At 47.3% G+C, this 20,116-nt stretch overlaps 2 protein-coding genes across 9 annotated transcripts in view; one reads left to right on the top strand and one right to left on the bottom strand.

Moving 5' to 3' along the window:
- The window catches only part of METTL6 (methyltransferase 6, tRNA N3-cytidine), a 31,451-nt gene extending 26,294 nt beyond the window's left edge, over nucleotides 1-5,157 (bottom strand). For 5 of the 8 annotated variants that reach the window (XM_070377167.1, XM_070377164.1, XM_070377168.1 and 2 more), the window contains exons 1-3: nucleotides 4,099-4,208; nucleotides 2,865-3,245; nucleotides 2,006-2,140 (exon numbers count right to left, since the gene is read on the bottom strand). In XM_070377167.1, coding sequence (XP_070233268.1) covers nucleotides 2,006-2,140; nucleotides 2,865-3,089 — 360 coding nt within the window. In that variant the 5' untranslated portion in view covers nucleotides 3,090-3,245; nucleotides 4,099-4,208. Of the gene's footprint in view, nucleotides 1-2,005; nucleotides 2,141-2,864; nucleotides 3,246-4,079; nucleotides 4,209-4,946 lie in introns of those variants that run through there. The other 3 variants (XM_070377163.1, XM_070377161.1, XM_070377162.1) reach the window with 3 other exon arrangements.
- On the top strand, nucleotides 4,132-19,312 carry EAF1 (ELL associated factor 1). Its single transcript, XM_005910541.3, has 6 exons — nucleotides 4,132-4,510; nucleotides 6,446-6,540; nucleotides 8,465-8,601; nucleotides 11,495-11,682; nucleotides 13,294-13,518; nucleotides 15,996-19,312. The coding sequence occupies exons 1-6, from the start codon at nucleotides 4,138-4,140 to the stop codon at nucleotides 16,040-16,042; spliced, it is 1,065 nt and encodes a 354-aa protein (XP_005910603.3). The 5' UTR covers nucleotides 4,132-4,137; the 3' UTR covers nucleotides 16,043-19,312.
- Nucleotides 19,313-20,116: the final 804 nt, after the last annotated feature.

Genomic DNA, 20,116 nt, shown 5'->3' with positions numbered 1-20,116 from the left:
TGTGATCACTTAAATTCTGTAATAAAACAATACCATAAAACAATGCCTAATAAACTCGAAGAAATATTTGCAACAGATATAACAGAATATATCCGCAAAATAAGAAACAAACTGACAGAAAAATGGGCAAAGGTATGAACAGACAATTCATACTACGGTATAAGCCCAATGTGGGTGAGGGTTTTGTTTGTTTTGTTTACTACTTCATCCCAATGCTTAGAACAGTGATTGGCCTACATTAGGCTTCGAATAAACATATATAGAGTAAAGGAATAAAAACAAGCAGAAGAAAAACTAATGCTTATTTACATATCACAAAGTCTTCAACTTTATTTGTTATAAAGAATAAACAATTTAAAACATGGAGATAGTACTTCTGGCCTATAAGATTGGGAGATACAGAAAAGACTGATGGTGGGACTTCCCAGGTGGTCCAGGAGGTAAGATTCTGTGCTTTCGATGCATGGGGGTGTGGGTTTGATCCCTGATTGAGGAACTAAGATCCCACACGCTGTACAGTGCAGCCAAAAAAAGGACTGATGTTAAATGTTGATGGCGTAGAGGGAAAAAAATCTTTATATTATTGGTGAAATTATAAATTGGTATAATTTTCTGGATGGACAGCTGGCCCTATCTATTTAAATTTTAATGTGTATGCTCTCTCCAAGGAATTCTATTTCTTCTATTAGTCACCACAGAGACATGTACACATGTGTTTTGGGGCATGCGTATAATTCTGATTACATCAATCCTACTTGTGAGAGCAAAAATTAGAAGCAATTTGAACAATCATCAACAAAGCAATTATTACTATATGGCACATCCATTCTGTGAAATACTGCAAGAGGTAAATGAAATGAAGTAGACCTACATGTACTGGGATGAAAATACTAGGCAAGATATAATGTACAGCGAAGAAGGTAGGTTATAGTACAATGTGATATCACTATTTAAAAAGTCTAAGGTGCTAAAATTGTGAAAGGTTGATGGAAAAATAGATATCTGCATGTTGCCAAAGTATCCCTCACATATCTGTTAATGACAAAAAGAAAACACCTGTCCAACAGGGGAATTAGGAAGTCACTTTAAACCCAGTGACCAAAACTAGCATCACTTACAGTGAGATTAGATCACTGCCTCCTGACAGGATGCAATATAAAAGCTACATCACCTACTAAAGTATTTTTGCTCAAAATATTTTAAGTTAGATTTAAATCTAACTTGTGGTTTACAGAAAATACAAGGCATAAAGCAACAAGTTAAACAATGATAGAAAGAAACAATCAGCCAATTTGGAATGTGGGACCTCATTACATAAAATTGCTTGCTCTCCCAAAACTCAATGTCATTGGGGAAAAAGTCAAGGGGAAGGGCAGGAATGTTTTAGGCTAAGAAGATTTAAGGTACATAATAAAGTGTAAGCTGCAGTCCTTAACTAAATACAACTATAAATGACACTATAAAAGTTTATAAAGCAAAAGTAGCAAAATGCTGCTGCTGCTGCTGCTCAGTCGCTTCAGTCGTGTCCGACTCTGTGCAACCCCATAGACGGCAGCCCAACAGGCTCCCCGGTCCCTGGGATTCTCTAGGCAAGAACACTGGAGTGGGTTGCCATTTCCTTCTCCAATGCATGAAAATGAAAAGTCAAAGTGAAGTTGCTCAGTCGTGTCCGACTCTTAGCGACCTCATGGACTGAAGCCTACCAGGCTCCTCCATCCATGGGATTTTCCAGGCAAGAGTACTGGAGTGGGGTGCCATTGCCTTCTATGCTGCCAATCATTAAATGTGGACACAAGTTTATGGATGTTGTCTGGTATTTCTTTCTACTTTTCTAAATAATGCTATGTTTCTGTATGTATACATGCAAATACACAGGAAAACTACATTTACAGTGATCATAGCGGTCCTTCAGGAAGAAGACTGGAATTGGGAAAACGGGTGTAGAAGTCAGGTCCGACAAGTCTAGGAAAACAGAAACATAACAACACACGGATGGTGCACCAACCTTGACATATTCAACAGCTCTCGGAGAAAAATCACAGGCATAGGCAAAGATATCTGGATCTTCTTCTAAAAGTGGGAATAAACAGTTCCCAACCCCACAGCCAGCTTCAAGAATAGTCAATTTTTGATCTTCAAACTGAGGAAAGAGAACCCAAAGTTACAGTACACAACACCCACCTAATGAAGAAACAAACTAAAAGGTCCAGAACAGGAAACAAGGCCTCTGCCCCCTCGGAGTAGACGATTCACCAGTGAGCTGATAACCCGAAGCCACTGATGCCTCGTCTGTGTCCAACACTGGGTAACCTGGTGTGGAGAAAACAGCAGCATAAGGGCCAACACAACAGGCTCTCAGGTTAGACTGCCTGCGCTCAAATCTGAATGCTTCCCCTCACCCTGTGTTCCGTCACTGAACAAGTCACTTAAAAAGCTTTGTCTCTCAATTTCATCAGCAAGTGGGAATACTACTAATGCTAAACTTCAACATGTTACTTAAAGGTTTAAATCACAGAACACTACTGTTAAGTTCATGTAAAGGGGTGTGGTGAAGTATTCATCACCATTATCATTATGAACCCATCACTGAAATCATTCACTAAGAACTCAATATTTACAACTTTCAGATTAGCTTTAAAGAAACAGAAAATGCCCACTAAAGTCCTCTCTCCTCTGTATTTTACAACTCAGCAACTGCTCAAACTATTTGAGACAGTGTATATCTAAGCTACAAAAATTCATGAAGCCTTCGACAGGATTCATATATTTTCTACCTCACACTCGCCCTGGGAATGCAATAAAACACCCCTCTTCTACAGATTTTAAATGAAGAATCACTCCAACAAGGTGAAGTATTAGTTTACCTCTCTACATGATCTGAGCTCCTCAAACTCTCTGGTAGTCCAGTGTCTATCTTTGAAGAAATTAGTGCTGTTTCTTTTGTAAAAAAGGTCCCAGTTCTTCTGAGCCTCTTTTTCCAGTTTCTGCTGTTTAAAATCAGACACTAAAGCTTGGTCTCTCTTCAGTTTCTCCTCTTCTTCAGAGCTGAGAATCCTTGTCTGCAGCCCTCTCCTTTGCAAAGCAGCCATCTCCGACGTGGATGGTCATATATTGAACATTTAACACTACTGGAGATTCTCCATTCCTCAACAACCTGAGGAATTCAAGCGGATACCACTCACACAGGCAGGGTCCTCTCAGATGTGGTCCTCAGGCTGGGTTCAAGCCCGAAGCAGCATCGGATACTTCGCAGGAAAGGAAAAAAAAAAAAAAATAACATTCCGGTTGGGGGTTCTAGAACAGGTTTTTTTTTTAAGATGCTCAGTTAGTGGTTCTAGAATAGTTCTTTCACTTAACATTTCAATTCGGCAAACATTTACTAGATGCTGAGCCTACACAAAGCCCTACTCCACTACAGGAGAAGAGGTCACAAAGAACAAGACACAGACCCCAGCCTTCAGGGGGCTGACATCCAGCGGCCGGGCTCTCACGCACAGAAAGGCTTAATTACAACCTGAACAGTCAGTAAGCCGCTTTAGGCAGGAAAAAAAAGTCACTCTCAAGAACTGACTGAGAAACCTTACGGTTCCTCAGGGTTCGGTGTCCGCGAAACGGGGGTGTCTTTAAAAACAACCACGACGGCTGTCCGAGCCGGAGGCGGTCGGTCACCGTCGCCAAAGACGCGAGACACGGCGTTTTCCGGGGAAAACGGAGCTACTACGCCCGGGTGGCCCGAGTCTGTCTCATGAACCCGAGGGGGCGCCCCTTTCGGGAACTGAGGCCCTCGCGCCGCCCTGAGCGAGCGAAAGCGACGAAGAAGAGGCTCAGGGACGCGGAGAGTGGGGCCGCCAGGACCCTGCGGATGAGCCTAGCCGCCCAGCCCCGACGGGCGGCGGCGACCCGCGTGAGCCTAGTCCACCGCACGCTGGGCGCCCCAGTCAGCAGTTCTTAGGTTCCCCTGAAGGGTGGGGCCGGGCGCGCCGAGCCCCCAGCCAGGCGCAGCCTCAGAAGCAGAATTTGGGAGCCACCGCGGGAAAAAAAAAAAAACACCCAAAACCCTTCGACTGGTCAACACCCACCCCCGCCCCCCGGAGACACCTCGAATCCGGATTCTCCCCGCGGAGAGGACCTTCGGCCATGGCACCGCCCCCGCTACTTCCGCTGGGGGCCCGGAAGTCCCTCCTCGGCGCCGGAAGTTCCGCCGTCAGGTCTCCTCAGAGTCGTCCCCCGCCCAGACGCGTTGGCCCGAGCTCGTTTCCGGCCTGCGCGGGTGGGCGCCGGCTCGGCTCCCCGCGCGCCCCCGAGCGCTGTCCCGGGAGCGCGGCTCCCCCGGACGCCGGCGCCGGCGGCTCGGGCCGGGGCCGCGCCAGGAGGGCTCCCGGGCGGGCGCGAGGCGCTTACGGGGCCATGAACGGGACGGCCAACCCGCTGCTGGACCGCGAGGAGCACTGCCTGCGGCTCGGGGAGAGCTTCGAGAAGCGGCCGCGGGCCTCCTTCCACACCATCCGCTGTGAGTCCGCCCCTCGGCCGCCCTCGGCCCCGCAGAAGGCCAGGGGGCCTTGCCGGCGTTCCCTCCCTCGGGGGACCTCGGGTTTTTCCTTTGGTTTTTTCCAGACCTTTCCCTCAGCTCCCAGGTTTTCTCCGCCTTGCGCTACCAAATGCTTCTTCCGAAGGTCATTGGACCCTCTTGCGCCCTGAACCTCCACGTCCCCTTGTTACTACCGAAAGGCTGCGACCCCACATCAGTTTCCAGCTTCTTTGTATTCCAGCCTCTCCTCACCCCCACCGCCCCACACACAACCCGATCCCCGCGCTTCAGGAGCTCTTCTCGTTTCCTCGGGGTTGGCATCCTCCACCTTTCCTTCTTATTACCGAAGGGCTGCGACCCCTCATCAGTTTCCAGCTTCTTTGTATTCCAGCCTGCCCTCCTCCCCCTCGATACACACCCCGATCCCCACTGGGGATCTCCACGCTTCAGGAGCTCTTCTCGTTTTCCTTGGGGTTGGCCTCCACTCCCTCCTGTTCCATTCCTTTCCTGTCTTCTTTCCTTTTTTTTCCTTGCCCGCTTTGGTTCTGGCCTCCCCGGCGCCCGGCTGCAGCCCCAGAATCCGCAGCTCTGCACCTCATCCGTCTTCTTTTCCTCCATATATCTGTGCCAGCTTCTCTCGTGCTTTGATGTCTTTTTGAGGTCACCAGCCTACCCCTGACTTTTCCTCCAGATCCAGTCCCTTGTGGGTGGAAAGTAAAATTAGGATTGGAGAGCCAGGAATAAGTTAGAGCTCGATCTATGTTTGGAAGCAAAAGCCAGCAGGCATAAGGAATGTGCAAATAGTCATTATGTTGGACCTTTTTTTTTCTCCATGATTACAGACTCTGTTGAGGGAGGGCCTTTCCACTGTGTATCCTGGGTGAAGAATTGGCCGCCAGAGCATCCCACTATGATTCACAGACTCCTGGTTTCGCGTCCTGGTAGCCCCAGTACTGGTTAAGACTTGTTTTTGTCCGAGGAGTTCTTAGATGTGACTCAACACCTTGAAACAGGGCGTAGTAGATAATGAACTTCTGTTTTCCTGTGGTCACTTGCCAGGCCATTACTCTGCTTCCTGCTGACAGCAGATCAGCCCTCTGAGGGGCTGGGTTTTGGGAATGTGATAAGAGCAGCATCATTTCCTGAGCAGTTTACTAAGTTGGTGTTGTAGCAGAATGAAGGACAACGTGCAGTTTAAATAAGACACTTTACTGAAGTACCTGGCCTGCAGTTTGAGGCAGGTTTGTGTTAAAAGGGAGTAAGGTGGCTGTTCACGCTGTGCCTTAACTGCAGTTCAGAAACATGGGCAGGATTAACCTTTGGAAATACAGTTCAACCTTCTGCTCCAGATAGCTATAGGAATATTCTTATTAAAGCTATGGAACTGGAGTGTGGCAAATCCTCACTTTGACAGTTCTTATCAAAATGCTGTGACCTTTCATGTTTCATACTGTGTTTTATAATCACAGGGTTTTAAAAACATACTCTGTCGCTTTTCATCCTTAAAATAACCCTAATAAAACACCTCATTGTGGGGTAATAAGGCATGAATTTTCATCTGTCACTTACGGGAAGGGAGTATCTTTGCTTAATGAAAAGTTATATAAATTCTAGCCTTTTTCCTTCAAAATTATCCAGTGGGGATAAGAGGGAAAGTATATGGAGGTACAGATGAAACAATATTGTCCCAGAACTGGTAATGAAGCTGGGTGATGGTACACAGGACTCATTGTATTATTCTCTTTGCTGTTGTACATGAGAAGTTTTCCACAGTGAGATAACATTTTAAGAAATTCTAAGTGGTTTGTATTTTCTTTTATCTGAATTACAACAAATTTCCATTCTTACATGCGAATGCCGTGCAAGCACTTAATACAAGTAACCTGGTGGATAAATGCTTTTTTTCTTTCCCTTTAGATGACTTTAAGCCGGCGTCTATAGATACTTCCTGTGAAGGAGAGCTTCAGGTCGGCAAAGGAGATGAAGTCACAATTACGCTGCCACATATCCCTGTAGGTGTTATTACATCGTTGTTTTTAAATGTGGAATCACAGTGAATCCTCATATTCTGTTATTGCAATTTGATTTCCTCCTTTTTAAAAACTTCTAGATTTCTGAAGTGCCAACATAAGGAGAAAAGGAACTATGGGGGTCAGATGGGATGGAATTCATGCTTCCCAGGCTCCTGAGTAAAAAAAAATTCTTTGTCGTTTTTCCCAAACTCCCTTTCCCCATTTGTTCCTAAGAAGGCAAGGTGGGACCTGGCTCCTCCTTTAGATATATGTAGCCTCCCCCAGCAGCTGCAGAGAAAGAGGCCCAAGTGCCCTATGAGTATAAAACAGCAATAGCTTAGGGGCGTGGAGAGGCAGGGGCAGCATCAGCGTGGTTTGTGAATCTGGCAGGGGGTGATGTTAAGGCTGGCAGTTTCAGGCAGGGCCTAGGTTCAGAGCCACAGTTTAAAAGCTGAGTGGAGAACCCTCGCAGAGAGACACTGCTAAAGTCTTACCAAGGCACCACTCTGATCGCAAGGATCAGACAGAATGGTCTTAATGAACACGTGCATGTCCCAAGCCTGTCCTGGAACATGATTAGTTCTTGGTAACCAGTGAGAGAATGAAAAGGCTCTAGACAGAGAGCCTGGGAAGCTTTGTGCTGACAAAAAACTGTCTGCCAGTTCAAACTGCTGTCTCATTAGTTGTTGCCTTTGGCAGGTTGCATCATCTCCCTTTGGACCTTACTTTCCCAAATGTAAAATAAAGAGGTTAGATAAATGATCTCTAACGTCCCTTCCAGCTCTTAATTTTTACTGTATGAACCAGGAGTCAAGGAGCCAACCAATTTCTGATTCCATCCAGGGGATTAAACGATACATTTGGCAAATGTTAACATCCACCCACTGTGGTGCTGGCTCATTACTAGGTACTGAGAATATATTCTTGAAGAAAACAAGCGTGTTTCTTGTCCTTAGGGAGTTTAAATAACTGTAGGAAAACATTGCACTTACTTTAGAAAATCTAGGGAGACTTGCCTGAGGAAGTGACCTTTGAGCAGATTTGAAGGTTGAATAACTGAAAGGGAGGGAGGGGTTAGGATGTTGCAGACAGAATCCTTGTTAAATCCCTGCAGGACAGAACTTGTGGTTCTCAGAGAGGACTGGTGCCTTCTTCTCTGGAACCAGCAGAGCCCGGGGTGAAAGGAGCCGGTGCAGTGGAGGGGCCAGGTGGCTGGTTTACAGGTTTTCTTCTTGGGCCTTAAGCACTGGGCAGTCATGGAAGGCCTTAGGCAGGTTAGTGGCTTGAGGTACTTGAACCAGCCAGAACAGTGAGCCTGCAGAAGGTGTGTGGTTACTTAGCATGAAGGGGAAGCCCGGACTCTCCTATTACAAGGAAGTGCAGAGATCACTCACTAGCTTTACTGCTCATAGTGAGAGCTCTACTCAGTGTCAGACAGGAATGCGTCACTTCTGTTTCTCAGTTCACACTTTACTGTTATTTGTAACATTTCCCAAATCTCTGGAAAATATACAGTAACTTAAAAATTCAATATTTATTTCTTGATTACTTAGAGATAGTTGCACAGTTATAGGTTCTTGCTATATTATTTCCTCTTTAACTCCTGGCTTCCCAAGCAAAAATAAAATGCAAATCAGCTTATTCTGTTTCTTTAAAAAAAAAAAAAATTATTTATTTGACTGCGCTGAGTCTTAGTTGCAGCATGTGGGATCTAGTTCCCTGACCAGGAACCAAACCCAGGCCCCCTGCCTTGCAAGCACAGAGTCTTAGCCACTGGACCACCAAGGAAATCCCCTTTCTATTCCTGTTCGGGTAGTTCTGATAAAAGATTTGATGAGATAAAGCCAGCTCTAAATTCAGTCTTGATATTCATAACTGGGGTATTTGGTTTGATTGTCTGAATTGTTCTTTTGTGGTCGAAAAGGGATCCACACCACCGATGACTGTGTTCAAGGGGAACAAGCGGCCTTACCAGAAGGACTGTGTGCTGATCATCAATCACGACACTGGAGAGTATGTGCTGGAAAAGCTCAGCAGCAGCATCCAGGTCAAGAAGACGCGGTATGTGAACAAGCAGATAAAGGTTGCTATGCCGTTTCTGTAGACTTACTTGTCTATTCAGTTATTTTATAAGAGTGTGCCCGTCTGGGAACTTAGCATCCTGTTGGCAGGCTCAGCAGCTCCCACCTGTGTCTTCTCAGACAAGTCAATAAAATATCTTTTCCTCAAAGGCAATGAAAATAAATAATGTTTTTAAGACCTGAAACGTAGAAGTCACTGGGGAGAAAGGTGTGCTTTATGATTAAGTCAATCTTATTAATCTCATGGGAAATAGATGGGGAAACAGTGGAAACAGTGTCAGACTTTATTTTTTGGGCTCCAAAATCACTGCAAATGGTGACTGCAGCCATGAAATTAAAAGATGCTTACTCCTTGGAAGAAAAGTTATGACCAACCTAGATAGCATATTCAAAAGCAGAGACATTAGTTTGCCAACAAAGGTCCATCTAGTCAAGGCTATGGTTTGTCCTATGGTCATGTATGGATGTGAGAGTTGGACTGTGAAGAAGGCTGAGCGCCAAAGAATTGATGCTTTTGAGCTGTGGTGTTGGAGAAGACTCTTGAGAGTCCCTTGGACTGCAAGGAGATCCAACCAGTCCATTCTGAAGGAGATCAGCCCTGGGATTTCTTTGGAAGGAATGATGCTAAAGCTGAAACTCCAGTACTTTGGCCACCTCATGTAAAGAGTTGACTCATTGGAAAAGACTCTGATGCTGGGAGGGATTGGGGGCAGGAGGAGAAGGGGATGACAGGATGAGATGGCTGGATGGCATCACTGACTCAATGGACGTGCGTTTGAGTGAACCCCAGGAGTTGGTGATGGATAGGGAGGCCTGACGTGCTGCGATTCATGGGGTCGCAAAGAGTCGGACACGACTGAGCAACTGAACTGACTGACGTGACTGTTGATACAGTACCACCAAAGGGATAAGATTTAAGTTTATAGACTTAAAATTATGAAAGAATAATTGAGTAATATATATTCTTTTTTAGAGTGACAACATTAAATTTTTACAGGATACATTTGAGATTATTATAATATCAAAGCTTTATCTAATTTCTTTTGAATAGTGAGCTCTCTTTTAATTTTTAATTTGACAGGCATTACATGTGTCAAATGAGGCCAATTAGATTTTCTTTTAAAGTCAAATTTTATTCTATAAGTAGAAGTAACCCAGTGGTTCTATCATTGTGATACAGTAATTATTGTAATAGAGTAAATTTTAAAGAGAGTGTTACAGTCCGATGTTTTTCTGTGTATGCTTCCTCAAGCTGTTTTTCTTTACTCATTCCACAAAAAGGTACCCAGCATTTATTGAGGTCTTACCACAGGCCCGGCACTGTGCTCGATGTTTTACGTGCATTGTTCAACCTTTACAAGTAACTTTTGGAAGGGTGGTGTTATCCTTCCGCACACAGATGAAGAGACAGGGTCAGTGCGCTGGTGACTGCCTCAGGGCCGAGGGGAGTTCTGCCGGGCGGACGCCATGGAGCCCTCTCCTGCTGCTCAGTGTGTGTCGGTAGATTACTTTCTGCAGCCAGGGGCTGCTGTTAGCCTTCCAGAAGCTGTTGGTTGTTGGGGTTTCTGTTACTACTCAGTGTCATCTGGGCACCAGCAGTGTTTTATCACTTAAAGAAAGAAAGAAAGAAAGTGAAGTTGCTCAGTCGTGTCCGACTCTTTGCGACCCCGTAGACTGTAGCCTACCAGGCTCCTCTGTCCATGGGATTTTCCAGGCAAGAGTACTGGAGTGGGGTGCCATTTCCTTCTCCAGAGGATCTTCCCGACCCAGGGATTGAACCCAGGTCTCCTGCATTGTAGCCAGATGCTTTACTATCTGAGCCACCAGGGAAGCCATTGATCACTAATTTGTTTTGAATAGTGAGCTCTCTTTTAATTTTTAATTTGACAGGCATTACATGTGTCATATGAGGAAAATTAGATTTTATTTTAAAGTCAAATTTTATTCTATAAGTAGAAGTAACCCAGTGGTTCTATTATTTATCACTTAAGTGTTTGTTAAAAGTATGAGATTTCAGGACCTATTAAGTCACAGTCTGCATTTTAATAGAGATTCCCCAAAGTTTGAAAAATGCTGAGCTAGTCCATTTACAAAAGAAATTGTTAATGGATGGTACTTTCTTGGTCTGGGGTGGAATGCTTTGCGTGCTGCCAGCAAGAGTTGGCCTGTAACAAAATGAGCAAGTGGTAAGTAGATAATGGGGAAAAAACTGCAAAGAGGCCAGTATTTCCAGAGCTGCTGCTGCTGTCACCTCAGTCGTGTCCGACTCTGTGCGACCCCATAGAGGGCAGCGCACCAGGCTGCCCGGTCCCTGGGATTCTCCAGGCAAGAACACTGGAGTGGGTTGCCATTTCTTTCTCCAGTGCATGAAAGTGAAAAGTGAAAGTGAAGTCGCTCAGTCGTGTCCGACTCTTAGCGGCCCCATGGACTGCAGCCTACCAGGCTCCTCTGTCCATGTGATTTTCCAGGCAAGAGTACTGGAGTGGGGTGCCATTGCCTTCTCCAGAACTAGTTTTCTTTAATAACTCATTTGCCTGTGGTTATAACTTTATAGTGTGCAGAAGTTGAGTAGTTACATTTTCTGTAATTCAGACGGGTTCTCACAATCACAGTATATCCTACCTCAGTGCCCTAGCTGCTGCTCGGTAAAAAACGTGAGCCCCTTGAGGGCAGCGAGTGTTGTGTCCATTCCTCCTTGGTGCACAGTGCAGAGCTGGGACACAGCAGCATGAGTCGTCTGTGTGCTAAAACCATAGGCACAGTCTTCTGAAGCCTGTGGTTCTGCAGATGGTTCCGGGTACTTGGTATAACTGGGGCAGATCTGAGAACCGCTGTTTTTGCCCCTCCAATTCACAGACCATTTCTCATTTCAGAGCTGAGGGGAGCAGTAAAATCCAAGCCCGAATGGAGCAGCAGCCCCCTCGACCCCCACAGCCATCCCAGCCGCCGCCACCTCCACCTATGCCGTTCAGAGCGCCAACGAAGCCTCCGGCTGGACCTAAAACCTCTCCCTTAAAAGATAACCCCTCACCTGAACCTCAGCTGGATGACATCAAAAGAGGTAGAGAGCGGTTTCTGGAGCCCCAGTAGCAACTTGGAGGAGGGCATTGAAGTTTCTGTGGAGGTCACAGGGCTGGCAGCACGGGCATTCTCTGCCACTGTAGCAGTTTATGCAGGGGTCACCATTCCAGAGGCGATGGGTGTGCAGGGGTTACCACTCACCTCGTTTGATAAGGGGGAGTTCAGCGACTTGGGCTGTGGCTGTCTCTGCAGCGGTCTGCTTAGAGGCCCGGGGTTTAAACAAGCCTGACTACCATCTGAAGGTCCGTATGGCACACCTTAGGGTTTTGGAAGAAGAGAATTCCCAGGTGCTGGGGATGAAAACCAAGCGTGTCAATGTAAACACAGTGTCTAGGTTAAATTCCTCAGCCAGTGCTTTGTACTGACACAAAGTGTGAAGTAGGAAAGCTCCATAAAGACCAGTGGCCTCGAAGGACTTAGCTGTCTGGTCAGGCGCTCTCTAGTGCAAGCCTGAGACAGAGCTCACCATGGTTTTCTCCCCCACAGTGGATGGTTTTAGTTGTCCAGACTCTTAGGAAGTTATGAAGGTAAGTGTTGTATTTCATGTTTTTGAAGTTTTATGAAATAAAATTAAACCCATAACAGCAGTAAACAGGAAAAGATAAAAAGTTGCCCTTGGGAAATTTGCCTTTTCCACCTTGTGGAAATACTGTCTCTTTGCAAATGAGATCACTCTGTGTGTGGGGCACAGTTGTTAAGCCTCTGGATTTTGTTTTTCCTCCTGGACATTGGAATGCTGACTGTGCAGGTTTTCACTTTAGCTGAATAGGAATTGGGCCATGAGTGGTTGGTTGTTGCCAGTTACGCTTAAAGGAACCATAGTCATTTAAGGTCTTGTGGTGTGTTTGGACAGGGGAATCTGGCGCCTTCCCCGATGTATTCTGTGGTGGATCCTTAATACGTTCACAGACACTGAAGTGGTCGGGTAAAACGTGTTATTTCCCTGCTTTACGTTTAATACAAACGCAGCACCTAAAGGCATGGCTGTTCATCAGATGTGTAAAGAGGACAGGGGAGGAAGAGAAAGACATTCTTTAGCAGCCTTGGCCCCTCCTGTGAGCCTTGTGGGACGTGCAAGGAAAGGACCCCAGAGGCTGTCTGCTCTGGCCCTTTCTTTTTCCAGAGCGTCCTGGAAAATTCATTGCCTTCCACCTGGGTCTCCCAGCTGGTTAGAGGTGGATCCAAAGTAAGTGCTCAGACCTTCTAGTTCCTGGTCAGATATTTCTCAGCCCCTGAGCAAAATATGGCTCTTCTCCTATTTGGTGTTTAATCCTGTCATTCACAATCTTTTTTTTTTTTTTTCCTTTTTTTTTTAAACAGATAAGGCCAAACAGATTTAACTTCATTTCTTAAAAGAATCGTTATCTTGAACCAGTGTCCATTTTGGGTACTTTAGGTGAATTAAATGTTTCCATTGTCTCTCCAGAGACATGTTAGGTGTTTTTGTTTGTTGGTTTTGGTCATTTTGTTTGTTTTTAAGGGCTCGAGAGGTAGGAGCTTGTCTTCAGGTATCCGTGGTTGCTCTGGGTTTTGCCTGTGCCCTGTGTGCGGAAAGCTCGACACACTGACCCCGCCCTGTCATCTATTCCAGAACTGAGGGCGGAAGTGGACATCATTGAGCAGATGAGCAGCAGCAGCGGGAGCAGCTCCTCGGACTCGGAGAGCTCGTCAGGGAGCGACGACGACAGCTCCAGCAGTGGCGGCGAGGACAGCGGCCCTGCGTCGCCCCCGCAGCCCTATGGCGGCCGGCCAGCCGTGGCCAACGGGACCGGAGCTACGCGGCCGCCGGGAAGCACGCAGCTCATGAGCACCCTCAGTAAGTGGGCCTTCCTGCCTACAGCCCGGGCGGAGCTGGGAGGGCCGGCCGGAGCAGTGGCTTCTGTCGTCTTACGCCAGAGTCTATAAACCTGAAGATATTTACGGCATAAGAAAGGGTCCTGCAAAGACAGTTTGAAGCAGAAAGGAGCAAATAAAGTCCCCAAGCAGTAAAAACAGGAAGCACAAAATTAAAAATCTGTTCCTTCTCTTTGCTTTTCTGTATTGGCACAAATTAAGTTTTGTGGATTTTGGGAAGTGCTGATGTGTGAGTTTGGAACCAGCCAACCTTGGGCAGGAGGGAAGAAAGGGACACTGTAGTGTCTGTGGCCTTCTTCACAGCTGGTGGTGGTAAGGCAGAGGGGAACGAGAACAGCCGTCTTCGTCTTGGAGGCGGGGAGATGCAGGTCTGTGCCCTGTCCTCTTGCCAGAGTCCCTGGAGCTGGGTGTCCTCCTGGGCTGACTTTGGGAGGTGTCATAACCCTGCTCCTGTGGGGCAGGCAGAGTCGCTCTCAGCTCCATATTGTAGACGTCTAACAGACCCCTTGTGTGGGGCCGGCCTTGTAGGCCTCTGCCCCCTGGGGCGAGAGCACTCCCCGCCCACCCCAGCATGCACACTCGCGTGTGTGCCGGTCCCTGCTCCCCTACCTGAGTGGGTTCAGCGCTGTTGGGATGCCAGTGAAGGCTGTCTTCTGCCATCTCACGATGCAGGCTGAGCTTCTGGATTTCAGGTATACTTGGCACTCTTCCCCATTGGTTCAGGGAACTAAGTTTTACACTGGACCTCTGGTATTCATACTGGAGAATGACTGCAGCGCCTGTGACTGTGTAACTCAGCTCTTGTTTTACCCAGTCAGTGCCAAGCTTCCTTTCCTCCCAGAAAGTAAGAGCCAAAAATAGCTCAGTGCAAGTTTAAGTGCCTTAAACTCCTTTTTAGTTCTTTATGGCTCTTTATTAGCTCTCCCGCTCGTAGCTTTTCCAATGGCAAGACCTTAATCTTTGCATACCACATATCCAATAAAGTACTGAAGTTACTTAAACTAGGATCGTCAACCAGAACCAACTTACAAACCCTAAAGTTAAAGTAAATAGCACAGATCTCCTAAACCCTAATGTAAAAACATACAGAGTGAAGATAGTATTGTTTTCCTAAATGGTAGCATGCATTATATCTTTTCCCCCAAAAAACAAATGGATCAGCTTGAACCTGTGTCAAATAAACTGTTAAGAAATCTCAGAACTGAATCTTCAGCTCCGTTATGCTGAGCTGTTCACATGCATGTCACCTTCTTCGTAAGCGATGGTGCTCAGCTCTTCTGATTGGGATTACTTGCTGGTGCTGTGCCCTCCTTCCCACATCTGGGACAGCAGAGGCCACCTTTATTGCTCTCAGACCTCTTTCTGTCATAAAAATTATTGAGGACCCCAAGGAGCTTTTACGTTTATAGCTTGTGTCAGTGTTTACCACGTTAGAAATTAAACCTGGGACATGCTTAAAATACTCAGTAATTCATCTGAAAAAATGACAATCAGCCATATGATAATAAAAGCAACACTTTTATGAAAAATTTTCTAAATAAAAACATATTTAGTGTGAAGAGTAACATTGCTTTAAAATTTTGCCAATCGCTTTTACAAAGTAGGGAGTTTACATCTGCTTCTGCATTCAGCCTTGCCATCAGTTGTGTGGGTTGAAGTCTGTGAAGAAAATCTGGCGTCACAAAGGTTTATAGTTAGAAAAGGGAGGAGCTCGGGTCAAAGTGTTCCGAAAGGGCCTCGGGGACCCTGGGGTCCTGAGAACACACTGAGAGGACATCAGTGATCAGTGATCTGGAGATCAGTGATCCAGAAATGTAGTTCACTTTTGTTCTATTCCAGGTGGTATCAGCTGAGGTCCTGTGAGTCCTCTTATTCTTTTAGATGGAAAAGCTTTACATTCTTCACTCCTAAACCTAGATGTTGCATGCTGAACAAAATTGAAGGTTTTACAGAACTCAGTAGTTCAGACCTGAGGTGTAAAATAACGTGACTGTTCCGGCCAGAGGGGCTGGGTGTGTGTTTATGCTGCATTAGCATATTATTGGCATAAACAGAATTTAGCTGCCTGACCAGGAAACCCAACTGGGTATTATTATTTTTGCTCTTATAAAGAAACTTTATATGAACAATTCCACTAGATAGTCAATTTATGACTAGTTTTTGCTGTTTATTGAGACATGTAAAAACCGTGTAGCCAGTCCCTCCCTGCTCTGCCTCATTACGCAGTATTGCTGTCCTTTGCAGATGCAAAAAGAGCAATTCTTTTAAAACGTTGACGGCACCAGTTTTGTGGCCGAGCCAAATCAGTTTTCCTCCATAATTAAACTGAGCCAGCCTGGTGTTACTGGAGCGTGAGAGCCCAGACAGGCAACCAAAGAACCACGGGGGAGCTGTTTCTAAACTGTGTCCTTTTGGTCTGACTTTGTTTTCTCTTTATAGGAAATGACTTGCAGTTGAGCGAGTCTGGCAGTGACAGTGATGACTAGAGCCGGATCTTTTGAAATCAACTTTTTGGTGCACAGATCTGCCTCGAGAACAGGCTGCTTTAGCGTGCAGTCCACGCTGAGAGGAAAATGCGGGGATCGTGACTCTAGGAGGAATTGGAGGCTCTGAAGCACTCAGACGTGCATGTCTTTAACTTAGTGGTGATGGGTGATTTTCTCACGTAATTTTTGAACAATCTCAATGTTTCAAAGTTTTAAGTAGATCTATAGCAGAACTAACAGAATTGTATCTCTATTTGGTTAACACTGTTAATGGAAACTAGACAAATGTGCCCTGGTCTAGGTTCCTCAAAGGCCACTTCTTCTCCTGGCCAGTGCTTCAGTGTCAAACCTCAGCAGCCACCAGCATGACCAAATGGTTTGCCCCAGTGAAAGGAGGGGTGGGGGTGGGGGCAGCCTCAAACCCCAGCACGGACGCATGTTCCAGCCACTTCCAGCTATGGACCCGAGGTGGTGAGGAGGTTCTGCCTGACCCGGCCTGGCAGGCCTGTGTAGAAACAGACTTCAGGAAGGGGTACGAGAGCGTCCGTGGCGGGGCCTGGATTCGTGGCTCAGCCCCACGCCTGCAGATGAGGAAGGGACATGCGTGGCTGGCGTGGGGCCAGCGTCTTGCCCCAGACCAGGCCTTCCCATTTCTGCCCCTGAATCTTACTGGAACCAGAGAGTCTTGTCCATGGGCCTGTGTAAGAGCTGTGTTGTGCATCCGAGCTTTTCCTGGATTCCAAAAGATAGAAGTGCGGGCTCCTACTCTCCAGTTTAGATCCACGCAGTCCCTGAATACATCAGTCCCACGTGAGGGTCGGTGGGAAGGAAAGGAAGCCAGCAGCCATGGTGCTGATGCCCGTGACTTGCTTAAACTGGGGCTTTAAGCTCCGCATGGATCCATAACGAGAGGGCTTCTTTCGAAGGCTGCCAGTGGGGATGAGTGGGAGGGCTGAGGTGAGGAGGCCTCTGGGCAGATGGGCCGGCAGCTGCTCTCCAGACTGCGGTCTGGCTGGGAGGCATGCAGTGTGCAATGAGCAGGTGTTGGCAGGGCTCCCCCGTTCTTGCTTTTGCACCGCTGTTTGTGCCTGAGTCCCAAGCTGGCTCATTTTTTATACGCAACCAGAAGGAAGTCACGGGATTGCCTTCTGTGGTGTGCCGTTTCCAGATGAATCTGTTATTGGGGGGAAGCGTCTGTACACCATGGATGTGTGATAAGTCGTCCTACAATCAGTGCGTTAGTATGGAGTCGCCCACTTCTGTCACCTGAATGATTATGTCCTGAGAAATATCTGTCGGCTTCGATTCAGCCGTATTGAGAACGTGAAGACTGACCTTTCTCCCGCCGGTGACCTCTCCCTCCTTGGCTAGTGGAGGGAAGCAGTCTGGACCCAGGAAGAAGCTAGGTGATTGGTGGCAGGGGCTTTGAGTTGAGCCTCACGAAGTCATCTGTGTCCCCCGTGCGGTGGTCCCAGTAAGCTGGAGTCGGGGCCAGGCAGCCTGCTCACGCCACTCCACCAGCTGCGCTCAGGGTCACTCCAGCACCTGTGCTGGGTCCTCTGCCCATCACTCGGCTTCGTGGAGTTCATGGCAGGTAGGAACTTACTTAGAATGAATTGATTGTTTTTAATTTCTTGGTAATGACAGCTCAGGGAAGCTGAAGGTCGTGGTTGTGTATGTTAGTTACTCACTCATGTCCAACTCTTTGCGACCCCATGGACCATAACCCTCCAGGCTCCTCTGTCCATAGGATTCTCCAGCAAGAATACTGGAGTGGGTTGCTATTGCCTTCTCCAGGGGATCTTCCTGAGTGAGGGATCGAGCTGGGTCTCCTGCACTTCAGGTGGATGCCTTCCCGTCTGAGCTGCCAGGGAAGCCTGAAGGTGATGGCTGGGAGACGTGAATTGTTTCTGGACGTGGGAATTGTTTCATCGCTCTTCACTTGCTCAGGCTGGGGCGGGCACCAGGAACTTGGACTAAAGATAGATCTATTTAAGCCTCTCTCCCTCCTTTCCTCTCCTCAGAGGCTTGATGCGCGTGGCCAGCCCGGGGTCTGGGCCTGTGCGGGGTCTGTGGGTGCCTTGGCAGTGCCTGCCAGTGGCCTGCCTTGGGGGGTGGGCTCTGCACGCAGCCCCGGCCCCATCCCTGCATGCTGGCCCTGCAGGCCTGTCACAGCTGCTGGCCCAGCCCCGGTTCTGTTCTCCACACAAGTCTGTGCTGGTTGCCTCTGCATGCCCTCCAGCTTTGCCCGGCAGAGTAAGGAATCCTTTCTTTTTGGAAATAAAGCCTCCAGCCTCACAGACTCCCCCTCACGAGTGCCCTCCTGCCAGCCAAGCTGGACCTGTTCTTCCTGCCTCTGTGCCTTGTCAGCCGCCTGCCCCGGCCCCGCTCACGGGGCTCTGTGGGTGCCACCAGCCCACACGGACCTTCCCCTTGCTCAAGCGCTGGTCGGCGTGGGCCCTGAGCAGGCCCTGTGGTTCTCCTCTCGCCTGGAGCTCGCAGGAGCAGACTGGAGAGGCTTGCGGCCTGGTGGGAAGAGGGCACAGAACCTCGGGGACGCTCCCGGCCTCCAGGGACAGCTGGAGACTGTCCGACCGAAGCGTTAAAATGGCCTTTCCCTTGTTCTGTGTACCATCTGCCACTGGGTGCCGTGAAGCATCTGAGGAGCCGTGGCAAGCAAGCTGCCGTACGGGCGTGGTTCGGGGAAACGTAACAGACTAGAGATGTGTCGTGACGCCACTTATTAACTCTTTTATTTCTGTAGCAGAATCATTTTTTTAAAGTGTGGTTTTAATGTGTATGTGTTTCAGTGGTGGGAAAACTTGAAAATTCCAAGATCCTTATCACTTCCCTATTTGAGAGGCTGGTTAAGTAGGGTGTGTGTGGAGGGGTGTGTGCGTGTGAAGTATTTATTATGCTGTTCTGAAAGAGCAATTGTCTCTCATGTGGATATGCATTAGGTGCAGCCACAGCGTGTGTTTCCATTTGGTGAGGAAGGTAGGATCCATAAAACTCAGGCCTTAACCAGTAGGTTGGACGAGAAGACCAATTGAAATGTCATGAAATGTCTGTTGCTCCTGTTATTTCTGTCTTGAATTCATTGTCTCGTTCTTTAATGATTATTAAAATCTTGTGCCTGAAAGTTTTATTTTGCTTAATTATGAAGTAGACATGCATGTTTATATTTATGCAAAATATTTGCTGTAAAGTTTTTTTCTTTTGGTTTACTCTTTTTAAAAAAAAATAAGTAAAAAATGAAGGTCAGCAATATACATTTCTCGAGTTTTCTTTCTTTTTTTTTTTTTTTTACTAGAAATCCATCTAGGAGTCAGTGAAAAATGTAGGGTTCTTTTAAGAATCCTTTGTGCTTAAGGCTAATTATCTAAATTGATTCCCTTTTTAATTTGGTGTTTCTGATCGTTAGCATTTACACTTCTGTTTTAAGAGGCCTGAAAATCAGAACCAAAAGATGGCTGTAGCAACCCTCGTGGAGTCTGAGGCTGTACTGGGTCTGAGAACCCTGGGGGCATTAAACTGACTCCCTGGACGTGTCTCCTAGTCGTTTTAGTTCACCTGGACCGCCACACTACAACAGAGGGCCAGTGTACACCCCCGACCCCCGGTCGACACAGTCTGGAAGCGACCCCACTGCTGCCTCACGCTCCACACCTGGGGTGCAGCAGCACCCACTCCTGTCTGGTGCTCTTGGTGCCCCTGACAACTCCCAGGCTGGAAGTGACCACGTTCCTTTTGAATTCGCTGGTGTCTTTGACCTGTTGGGTGCTCAGTAGATTTGGGCTGAACACTCAGAGAACAAGGCTAGGAATCCTCTGCCACGTACCCTGCAAGTGTCTCCCATGCCTTCAGCTAGACACGAGAGACAGCCCGGACTCTCGGGAGTGGCGGCGCGTGTCCGTCCCCTAAGGGAGTCTGATCCTCAGTGAACTGTTGCTGTTACAGCAGTAGGTAACAGACCATCCCAAAGCTGGATGCCTAAGATAGTAAATATTCATTTTGCAATTTAGACCGGATCTGGCTGGGCAGTTCTGGTCTTGACCCCTTCCTGTGCCTGGG

The sequence above is a fragment of the Bos mutus genome, chromosome 1, assembly GCF_027580195.1.
Source record: "Bos mutus isolate GX-2022 chromosome 1, NWIPB_WYAK_1.1, whole genome shotgun sequence".
Classification (NCBI taxonomy): Eukaryota; Metazoa; Chordata; class Mammalia; order Artiodactyla; family Bovidae; genus Bos; species Bos mutus.
The sequence above is the reverse complement of the archived record's forward strand: the minus strand, read 5'-3'. Positions and strand labels throughout refer to the sequence as shown.

Excerpts from the sequence above, each read along its gene's own strand:
- EAF1 (XM_005910541.3), top strand. The coding sequence starts at position 4,138 with ATGGCACCGCCCCCGCTACTTCCGCTGGGGGCCCGGAAGTCCCTCCTC. Across the intron at positions 6,541-8,464 it reads TTACGCTGCCACATATCCCT|GGATCCACACCACCGATGAC; the intron begins GTAGGTGTTATT and ends GTGGTCGAAAAG. Across the intron at positions 8,602-11,494 it reads ATCCAGGTCAAGAAGACGCG|AGCTGAGGGGAGCAGTAAAA; the intron begins GTATGTGAACAA and ends TTCTCATTTCAG.